The 12,286-nt window shown below is 28.8% G+C and overlaps 1 protein-coding gene across 3 annotated transcripts in view; it reads left to right on the forward strand.

Moving 5' to 3' along the window:
• The window catches only part of LOC116765394 (aquaporin AQPAe.a), a 33,919-nt gene that overhangs the window by 3,663 nt on the left and 17,970 nt on the right, over positions 1-12,286 (forward strand). The window contains exon 2 of one of the 3 annotated variants that reach the window (XM_032654865.2): positions 185-256. The exons of 1 other annotated variant lie outside the window; for it this stretch is intronic. In XM_032654865.2, the coding sequence (XP_032510756.2) occupies positions 185-256 (72 nt within the window). Of the gene's footprint in view, positions 1-184; positions 257-9,713; positions 9,908-12,286 lie in introns of those variants that run through there. One more of the 3 variants, XM_032654866.2, reaches the window with a different exon arrangement.

Genomic DNA, 12,286 nt, shown 5'->3' on the forward strand with positions numbered 1-12,286 from the left:
ATACTATAGTTTCAACTCAAAAAAATATTTGAATAATAATAAATATTTTTTTGTAATTGTAAAGAATTAGTATATTTTTTGATCGTTGAAGCATAGTGCTTATAAATTATATAAAATTTTTTAAAATATCTGGTACAAAAGGAACAAATCTTATCCATTTTAAATTAGTACTTTGGTTAAACAGATGTTGAGACCGGCAATGTGAGCCAGCAGGAAGCTGGAGAACGGGCTTCCAAACCGCGCCTGTCTCGTCTCGGTAAGATGCATGGGAATGTGATTTTCCTCCCCTGCATATATGGGACACATTAGCATGATGTACATTGCACTTTTTTTTTTGTGTTGTTGGGTTACCATCAAACGTTGAAAGTGTCACTGTCATTTAAACTGTCAATTTGACATTTATTATATTTATATATATATCTACACACTTATAATATAAATTCACATTCGTATAGCTATCTGCGTGTAAATTATAAACTAATCAGATTATATTTACACGAAAGACGTTTGGTTTATATTAAAGCACGTATTATTTTGGTCTAAAAGCATCAATCAATCTTGAACATACATCACGTTTGTATGCTTAGTGTTTTGTTAGTTATGTTGAGATTTAATGAATTTACGTGTTACTTGGTAAAGCTGCACATTTTGGTTTCCTTTATTATTAGATTTAAGGATTTCATCTGATCATAATATTCAATGACTCTTGTCGAGCTTTTTTATGTGACGTATTTTTCAAATGGCAACATTCATTTTATGCATCGTTGTTGTGTTTTTACGTCAAAAGCTTTAACTGGTACTTGTTTTTTTGATATTTTTTTATGTGTGGTTGTTTGTGTCTATTGTTATCGTTTTCGTAAAACCCTTTATAATTAAACGATAAATCTGTATGCCTTTTGATCAAATAGCAAGCAGTGAAATCAATTTTAAATAAAATAAACAGACAACAATACTGTATGTATAAAATATGTAGGTATAATAATTTAAGTAAGAAAAAATATGGGTTAATATTTAAAACTTTAAAAAAATACACCTAAAATGACTGGAACAAAATGACGAAAAGCATTTTATTTTCTTCTAGATAAGACGACGATCCCTAAGATTCACGTACAGATACGAGTTTAATGGGTCCATAGTTACATTGGTTTTCACGCTAATTGAGTCATTATCGAACAATCGTAGGTGTAATTAGTTAATTATTTCCATCTAATTAAAATGCAATTCCGAGTCTCGCTTCGAATAAATATGCGTATAATTTAAATCTATTTATACGGAGACAATTGCGTTATCGGTTAAAGAATACAAAACTATATATCCTGTTATCTTACTTTGTAACTGCTTTATAATGTTACATGATAGTTTTCTAGCTGATATTTAGTAAGGAAAGTGCTGTTCCGATTTGCGAGCTAACATTTTATCGATAAACCTGTGTCACATCCCATCAGTCAGTTTGACATTAATTGTCAAGGTTCATATCGGGTTCAGATCAGTGAATATGCTACTATGTTAATAGTTCTAAGGAAATCATAGCTGACAATTTGTTGCGTACCTAGAAGTAATTTTTTTGTTATTCATAGAGCTATGTATGTGAGAAAATGTTAATTGTTCTAGCATTTTATATAACAACTTGCACATAACTACGCTATATATGATACATATTTTTTTGATATATTGTTGTTTTTTCTTCATAAAGGAATTAATTTAATACCTAATATTGTTTTTGTCATATTATTATCACGATTAATAACACATTATGTACAGCATCTTATGTAATTTATTAGCGTTTCAGAATAAATTATAATTTTTATGATTATCTAAGGAATTCTATCGTAATACTGAAGACTCGCGAGAATATAATGCTAATGGCACAGAAGAAGCTTTTATGCTTTGCACTTGTTTGCATATGTGACCTATAATAACAATCTAAATGAGTTCGTTCGCGAACGTGTGTGTTTGTTACTCAATTACATAATAACTACTGAACTGTATTAAACGAAATTTTGAGTTCCCGTAGCTATTTATAGTCTAAGACACAAGCAAGTTTTTTCTTTCATAAAATAAAACTTAAATGATATAAAATATTAAATTAAACTCTTCAATAGTTTGTGGCGAGTATCTAAAGATCTCGTGTATTATGAATGCTAGCAGAACGATTGTTACTAACAGCATCCTATTACTTTTAACTGGGTTCTTGGCTATTAAATTAGATCACTCAACTAAATTGACAATTATCCTTTTAGTTTTATTATTATGTACATCTATTTTCGTCTCGCAATCAGTCAAATTGTCCAGTTAGATCACGGCTCTCGAAATAAAGGAAGCGTTTCAATCCCACACGACTTGATAACAATTCTAACCAATTGGTAACCTCTCGGTTAATGTGATAGAGTTGATATTATACATCTCGATTCCCTTTTTTTTTTTTTATTTAATCAATCATAAATTACTGTGACGTGTATTGTGAAAGTTTTCAAATATTTTCATAAAAATGGAATTGTTTCAATTCTATCCTAACTAAGCGTGTGGCGAAAATTATTTTAAATAACTAAAGAACTAGCAATCGATCGGTGTACATTTCAACAAGAATAACTAATTATTGTACAGCAGGAATGCTTGAAATGTATTTTTTTGTTATACACAACACGAAACAGGTTTCATTCAACGTTTGTAGCAATGTGAATCAATATTTTGATAGCGTATTGAAGTTATATAATGATGTATCGGTCGATGACCTCAAAGCTCGTTTAATTTCATCTTATAATTATAGCTTTGAGATTGCAAAAGCACTTACAGCTAATGCCGACGCCCTCGCAGGTGGGACAGCGTCTATTAAATAATGTTTTAGAGATCCTTTTCAGTTCTCGAGTTCTAGTTTATGGAATATTCCACTTAAAATCTATGGTTAAAGTTTATTGGCGTAGAGTAGACAAATTTACAATTTACAACTTAATTTTCTGGGTAAGTACTAATGCAAAAAATGAGTTTATGAACATTGACCTTAATTTATTATTATTCTGTCTTCATTTACAACTTACAAAGCAAATTGTCGGTAACCAAATAGGTTGACCGTTAAATTTATATGATACGATTTTTTTTTTATCACTTGAAGTACTTGTATCGTAGCCACACTTACACTTACTTTATAAAGCCGATAAGTATCTGGAAAATACGCTACAATTTGCTCATAGGAGCGAATTAGTGAAAATGGCTTCCACATCGACGGTAGATTTATATTAGTTGATATATTAATCTTTGATAACTAAATAAATAATTTAACAGGACCATTTTTAAACTTGAACATTCAGACAAGTGAGTAAAGGTAGAGTTTAAAATTTGGTCATCCACATTTTATTAAAATATTATTGTAGATAAAGTTTTCACAATCACCTTTTGATTTTGACGTCGATGATGTAGAGAAAGTTAATAATAGAAATGTGAAATAAAAAATTATAGTACGTTCATAGCTTTACTTTACTGTGCGTTCATACTTTAGAATGTTTGAGAGTGTCTCATGTAAGTTAAATATACAATGAGATCTAAGATTTTCGCGAGTATTCATTTAAATGAAACTAGTGTTATTCGGATTTACTACGAGGATTTTATTATTTAAAAAACTACGTCACGTCACGTGATCACGGTTGCTGCAAAGTACCGAAACGTCGGGATTATGTAGTTTTTTAAATAATAAAATCCGCGTAGTAAATCCGAATAACACTAGTTTCATTTAAGTTAAATATATATTTCGTACGGCGAACAAATATTTATTCAATCTAATTATACAGAATCACATCAGTTTTGATATAATCTTGAAGTTTTCCCTTCCTATTCATTATTCATATAGCTTACTGGTTGCGGCTTTCCCGGTGAGACATGTTATTACTAGAACGGACTTTCATGCCAACGTACATCTATAAAATATAATCTCTTCAAATCGGCTTAGTAAATTGTACCTCATACTTTAAAAACGTCACTTAATAAAACAAAACCGAATAGTTGTTCCGAAGAATCTCGTCAGTAGACATTCGGTGACAGTTGTTACCTACTCACCCAGATTTTTTACCAATCTTTGTATCAAATTGTTCGCCAAATGTATACCTGGAAATATAAAGGCCGCGATGTTTTTCGCGAAATAAAATACGTGACTTGAATGGAAATAGACACGATTTTAATTCAAATTTTAAATTAGATGACAAGATTTATTGTTTTCCTTTTAATTTTTTTTTCTGTGAACTTCCCAGTAACAAATGTTACAAATATTGTCTTGAAATTATTAATTTCAAAATTTTATTTTAATGCAATTTCCGGTATTTTTATTATTCCGTTACATTCAATAAAATACCGATTTAACTTTGATTTAAATGTGGGCGACGAGAACAACAATATTCAATTAATTCAAACTCCATTAACATTTTCTTTCCGTGTTTTAGATGAAAGGCCTATCCTTAATGGAATTTCCTAATTTGAAACACTAATGGTGTCAAAATCGCTTTTTGTTCTCAATGAACTATGGAGTGTTTGTGAATTGAAAATAAGATGTCATTGTTTTTTCATTGACGATGTTCCATTGTTTTAGAACGCTGTCAAGAATCTTAACTATATGCAAATGGCCGCCATTTAACTTCAATTTCAGCCCGATGTAAATAACATCTTAACAATTTAAAATGGTTTTGGTAATTTTGTAAGAATTCCGAATATTTTTTTACATAATGTAAAATGTTTAATCATGGTTATATTGTTCTCGAACGTTCTAGATATTTAATTGAATTTAAAGCATTCCACGAGGAAGTGTCTAATGCTATGTCAAGGAAATTATAAAACTAATTTTATGCGCTGCTAGACGTAGTATATAATAGAGTCGCGACAAAAAAAAAGTTTATTGTATTAAATAAGAAACTATTTATATCTATGACAGACAATTTCAAGACATTTTATACGTTACATTCTAGTAACAAATTATAATGTTAGTTTGTATTATATAAAAATAGCCTAAAAAAATACAAACGCTGATAAATAGCTTGAGACTTACAATTGCGTCGATAGAATCTGTCAAAGGCTTAGGCTTCGTCGACGTCCGTAGACGCATACATCCTTTTGAAAATTCAGATTACGATAATATTCAGGAACATACAATAAATTTAATATTCAACTTATAATTTCAAATAAAAAGTTATCTAAAAATTACATTATCTAATCTAAATAATTTAATTTTTTTATACACTATATAATTATCTCAATAACACACAGTGCTAGTTATACAATATAAGTTACAAATACTTCAATATATGCCAAGTTTTAGTTATATTACTAAACTTATTTCAGATTTTTTCTGTAATTTAACGACAGTTTCAGAACGATATTATAATGACGTTTCTAAATATTATTCAAGTGTATTCATTAAATTAGCGTTCGAGTGTGAGACAGATTGTTGTTGTCACGTTTTCTGTTATTTGTTGAATTTATTAAATATAATTATTTAACAGGGAAGTTTTCAGCTGGATTTTATTATTTAATCAATCATCTTATAATAATGTGGTAAGAAGGAACTTATTTAATAATTTTGTAATATTGTAAAAATTATTACGATAGGTACTTAGTCAAAAATTCGTTACTTATTTATTGTTAATTTTTAATTTTGATAATAAAGCAGATAGTAATGTGAAATCGATCCAAAAACGTAAAAATAATACAAATAGTGTATATTTCAAACATTTGACATAAAAAAGATAACAAATAATATCTGTTGACTTAAGTCGTTTTTGTGAAAAATATATATAAAAAAGGGATAAAGGAATATAGGAAAGAGCTATAAATTATAATTATTAATTTATTTACTCATTACAAGCGAACTTGGGGCGTAATAAAAGTGCTAGTTAACAATAAGACGCAAAGCAGTTTGTTCCGCTAGTACTTGACACGGCCAAGGCGCATACAATGTCAGGATCAGGTAAATGCATAAAACATGCAGCATCATTAATCTGTGAGGAAAAAATTAATATAAATATCTACGGCATTTTAAGTAATTTTTTTTAGTTCGAAATTTTTTTCAATAAACAAATATGAAATGACCTTACAAAGCGTATAAGTGTATAATTATATTAACAATTTATATATTTTATGGTGGCAACTTTTTTAATTTTTCGAATTTCGAAAGAGACGTCAAGTTTTTGATTATAAAATAATTTGACTACAACTTTCAGTAATTATCAGGCAATACCAACAATCCTCAGTGAATGATTCTCTTCAATACTTTCTAAATGTCTTCCTATGGTTATTCATAGTCTTTATTTCGTTTTATTATCTATGACAACGTGTTATTTAAAATGACTCTCTATCAAAATTAAACATATAATAAATGTAGTCGTGTTTTATTTTTAAAGAGATTTAATTATACAAACAATTTCTAAATAGTTCTCTATTCAGCTCATAGCCGTATCGGAAAGCAAAGATACATTCTGATAAACTTGACATAGTTCACTTCTAAAGCGGCTAATGATAATGGTGGCAAATTGGGTGTTGCTATCTCACTGATAACATTCGCTTGTTTTTGGGGAATGAGATTATTTTAATTTCTAACTCAAACGTCATAGATATATTATAGTTTGAAAGTAAACGCAGCATGCTATTTGAATTAAATTGAAAATGTGTGTTTTGTATTCAATTATAGTTTTTAAATAGCTGCCTTTATCAATATGTGCAAACTGTATTCAGCCAATGTCATTTAGAAATTTATAAAAATTTTGTCATAAAAAATAAATAAATCATAAGACAATTAGAATCGAAATTTAAACGTAATCAAAGTTCTTTACGAGGAAGTCGTTAATTAACCGCCAGATGAAACAATAATTAATTTTAAGAGCATTTATTTAAACCGATACTACCGTGAGAATATAATACAATAGAATTCAACATTTAATTATAAATGAATTCATTGCTCGCTGTAGTTCCAACAAATACTCGGGATTTATGTTCAGATGCGATGAAACATTTTTTTTTTATTAATTAACCTCATATGTCATTCGTTTTTATCTAAGTTTATTTAAAACCTCCATTTGTCTTTAATTCGTGCCAATTATTTTAGACCGACTGTTTTGGGACACCAAAGTTTTTTACGGCGGACAACCTGTTATAACTGTATCGGACATCCAAAAAAGGAATGCAGATTTTATTAATTAATTATATAAAAGTACAAATCAATGAGATTATAATTATTTTCATTAATATGGCAACATTCGTTTGACTTTAATACTATTGTATACATATATTTAAAATATAATATTCTTAATCGTTAGGCTTTTCCTCGAACATAAAACATTTTATCATCGAATTAAAATATTTATGGCAGAATTTACTTAATTTATACCGAGAACATAAAGTAGGTGTAATGTAAACAGTGGTAAGGCGAGGCGAGCAAACATTGTTTCAATCTGGTGACAGTGCGGGGCTTATCTTAAATAAACTGGCTACTTTTTACAACCGATAACAGTATTATAAACAATTACAGTAACAGACGCTTCATAAAATATAAAACCTTCACGCTTAGATCGTTTGCATATTTAATCTGTGAGTAATGCGTTGATTCGAAAAATAACGTCATCGAGCTGCATTCGCTTCTAATAATTGTTGTAATAATATTCAATTAAATTCTATTTGTTTATATAAATAGGACTATTAAATTCATTTAAATGGATAAATAGATTAATGGCTTTGAAATAACAAACGTCTACGAGAATATATTCAAGTCACCTGGATATTCTATGGATACTTTTTACTCAAAAACTTTTTATCTATTTTTTATTAATTTTGGAAACAACAAAATATGGGTTGTTAGCTAGCTATAAACTGTGATTTAAAATTTAAAAAATAACTTTGTCTGATAATAATTACTGTTTTTTCTCACCTTAAAGATACAGGCTATTGAGTATACAAATATATGTAAATTATAGGTAAATTCGTAATTTATGAAATATTAGAGTTTGAGTTCCAGTTCATGGCGAATGAAAAAAAAGTTCCGGAAACAAAACAAAATGATGATCAAAGTTTAATCTAGTACATGCTGTTGTTATTGATCCATATTTTATAAAAAAAAAAATCTAAGCACGAAAAATGGCAGTAAAATATTTTTTTTTGCGATAATTTTAAAAAAGTGTACATACATAGATATAACTTTTGTTATATAATTACAATTAACATTCCGATCAGCTGACTTGTATTGTAACATAAGATGTAAAAGTAGCGTACCACAAAATCCGGAAACCGTGTTGGCATCGCGATCAGCGACCGCGTTTACTCTGCCAACGGGGTTAATCATTCGCATCTTCGTTTAGAAACTTTGTTTTTAATTTTAGTTTTGGGTTTTTGAACACAACTAACTCAAAATAACTGAGATAGGATAAGGAATAGTTGTATAGTTTACGAAAACTGAAAAAGTATTGGAGCTCGTTAATATTTATCATTAATTCTCTTTGCTTCTCCGTGAAATTACAATCCGTAAGAAATAAACTCAAATATAGTTACATTAATACCATACTATTTAATTATGATACGGAAATCAAATAGCGGACAGAAGATAAAATGTAGTAACGTATACATATAATGTGTATTATATACCATCTTGTAACACATTGTTTCATATAAAAACGAAATTTCTATGTAAATTAGGCTTTAATCATTCAGCATTTGTGGAATTTCAAAATATTTATAAGTAAACGTGGCCGTTCACCTGAATAAACTCACGGTTTTTCCAACAACGCACTTCGTGCTTGTACCTTAACGAAACGAACAGCAAAAATTTATAATTGTATTCTAGTATATTTCCATTTATACACTTCCTATAATCTATTGACTCACTAACTGGTTATATCGACCATTTGATGTAGAGAAGTCAGAATTCGGAGAAAGTCTTAGTGCACCTTGTCAATTATTATTGTTTTTTTTTTATTCATCTAATGAAGCACATGCATAAACTTTTCAGCCAAACTATCGCTATTTACAAATAAAATAGCTTACCCTCTATAATTAAAGAAGCGCTGTTTTGTTGACAAAACATTGACTTTTAAAAGAAGCTGTTTAGACTTTGTTATGTAATCCTACATTTTTTTTTGTGAGCTCTGCTATTGTTTGCATAGCTTTTTTTACTCGAATACTTATACAAAATAACAGTACATTATATATAAACAGAAATCTGAATTTCATTTAACTTATCACGAACAAGACAGATGTCGAAAAATATAATATTTATGTCAAAAATTTCTGAACGAGGTGACTTTTTTTTGTAAGCTTAGAACCTTCTCGATCCTTGAACCTCATGTGTAATGCATTTAAAAAAAGACACCCGTCACGTGAACCTGTATTAAAACCTGTTCTTAATATGGAATCCTGTTAGATAATTTTCTTTGTGACTCGGGGTGGGTTCAGCTATTTTTGTTCAACCTGCTTCTAGCTATAACTAAATTTATTAATATCCATTAATATCGAAAACGAGAAAAATATTGATACATAATACTCAACTTGTATCTAAGAATCACGAGTTTGAGGTGGGTGCAAATAGGTATCTAACTATATTGTACGTATCTACAATGCGTTAGAGCACACAATGAAACCAGCAAATTCCTCGTCTTAACGGAGATAGGGGCGCAGTCGGAATATAAAACAGGTAATTATTTTATAAACACAGTTCATAGTCATTCAGAATAAAAAGTGCGCTAAGCCGCCGACGACGGCGCACACTCAGCTTGCGGGTGTGTTCCAGTAAGGTAGTGCGCTGTACTCTCTAAACTGTTTTCTCGTATAAAGATATTAAACAGAAAGCAGAGCCGTCGTTGTACGACTGTCGCAACGTAGGGTGTTTGTGGTGGTTACGCTGTGTACATCATGAAGACGGATTATCCGATGGATGAAATGCAGAAGAGTGAGTTTATTACAGTTTATTATCGGTCAATATTAATATGTTTACTATTAATTTTAAAAAGCCACAGTCATATTAGATTGAAAATTTATATTGTGTCGAAATATATATATATAAATGTAGATAGAAAATAACCGCACGATAAACTTCAGGTTTCACTTAATTTATTTGATAACATTAAACTAACTTAACTTGATAAACTTTATATATTAATAGTTTAATATAAATACATTTAAATTTCATCATTAGCATAAATTAAACTTGAATCGTAGAAAATAATATTTTGTTTGTATAGAAAATTAATTACAAATAAATAGTTTGTTTTATGTTATTCAACTGATATTTAGCGCACTTGTTAAGAATTCTGAATGCATACGTAATGAAGTTACGTTGTTCGAAGATACAATATTGATAGTCTTTTGTTCTGGCATGTTATTATCTCAGCGTATAGTAATAGAAAAATATGATATACGCTGACATAATACTCACATCCGTATATTTCAACTCACGGAAGAGTCATGTTTAATGTTGAAAACAATATACGTGTTTGTATTTCCGATGACTTAAAATTCTAATTTCGAATTGTTTTTTCATTTCTCGTCGTAAAATGTTTTTCTTAGATCGTTTCGACGTAAGTGTTGTGTGAGAAAATATTAAATAATATGGTTTTAATACGAAGAAAGTATGAATGGGCGTTTTGAGAAATTCGGCTAAGTGTTATTTTTTTTGCTTGTATAAAAGACACTGTTAAAGGCATTAGTTACAAAGGTAGTGATGCAGATTTATTGTTACATCCGCACGCAAAAAACATACAATATAATATCATATCATAAGAATTATATCTTTTTAAATTTAAATACAGAATCACAAATGTGATGATTAACATTCATATAAGCACATCACTGATTAAAATCATTTTTTATCTGTATCGATTACATATATCTTGATCTACGTATATTTGAATTAAGAAATCAATCAATATTTCTAACCACTGTGAATTATTAAGTTAATTTTATTTCGATTTCCAGTGAAAAATATTAAATGATAATTGTTACTAAGAATAAATAAATATGGTTTTTCTTTGAGAATAAGAACCTAAATATGTCACATGAAAACTATGTTTTATTTCTACGAGGATGTTATTAGAGGAGAAGAAATAATATTTTTTAACGAGCTATTTAAGACATGTTCCCAGGCGTGTTATCGAAATGGAGCAGGGCGTTTATAACACAATCAGATGCTTGACATTGGTGGAGTGCCACCGACGTTTACACTGGTATCAGAGATATAATTGCCACACGTAATAATTATAATTTATACGAGGGATTAATGTTATCACTGCTCTAATTGAATATGAATTAGATGGCCAAGAAGTGTTGTAGAGATGTAAACAACTTTATAATTACAGTTGGACTGATTTCTCCTACATATATAACAGTATATAACGTTGCAAAGAGGAGGACGTGTTACACTTCAGTTGAAATAAAATATTGTTTAATTTAATTACTATATGTACAAATTATATTTATTATACAAGCTGATACCCGCGACTTCGTCGGCGTTGTGTGATATTTTACTTCTGTTTGTGCAAGAAGACGCATCAATGAATACGTAGTGCTTATAAAACCGTCGTTTCTTAAAATTTTAATGATATTATATTATAAAAAGATGAGGCTGAGTGTATAAAGAGCAAAAGTATGAAAATTTAATTGAAATCTCTCTCTCTATATATATATAATACTACATAGGTACATAGAAATATATCAAAGGGTGAACATAAAGTTTTCTTATGATATTTTTTTTAATAAAGAAAGAATGTTTCTTAATTTAGGGATGGACGAATATTATTTAAATTACTAATTGTCTGGATCAAGCACTATTTACATTTTTTAATGGAATTTAGGTAAAAAGCTTTTAAGGTGCGATAACTCTCGAATGCGACAGTTTTAAAATAAGCTCTCTCGTTCAGTAATTAGTTTTAAATAGTTTAGTAATTACTTTTGTATTTATTTCCAAGAGTATTATAGTTTGTATAATTATCCTCACAGTGAGTAATGTAATACATCTTTTAATAATATTACTCATATAGAATAAATGCGCATTTCAAGATACATTATTTAGTGAGGGTATTATTAATTAATTTATTTACACGTCGTCTCATAATAAATCTATTCGAGATTATTCTCATGTTATGTACGTATTATTTACAGTAATATAAGTACATAGATCGTTTATTAATTTTTTTAAATTTAGAATTAAATAATGTCAGCAAAATTATCCTCTAAATCTAAGACTTTCGCGAGTATACATTGTAATAAAACTATTATAAACGTAGTAGTAAATCCGAAAAATATTAGTTTCGTTTAAAAATTATCCTTTTTT

This window comes from Danaus plexippus (genome assembly GCF_018135715.1).
Source record: "Danaus plexippus chromosome 3 unlocalized genomic scaffold, MEX_DaPlex mxdp_34, whole genome shotgun sequence".
NCBI classification, from domain to species: Eukaryota; Metazoa; Arthropoda; class Insecta; order Lepidoptera; family Nymphalidae; genus Danaus; species Danaus plexippus.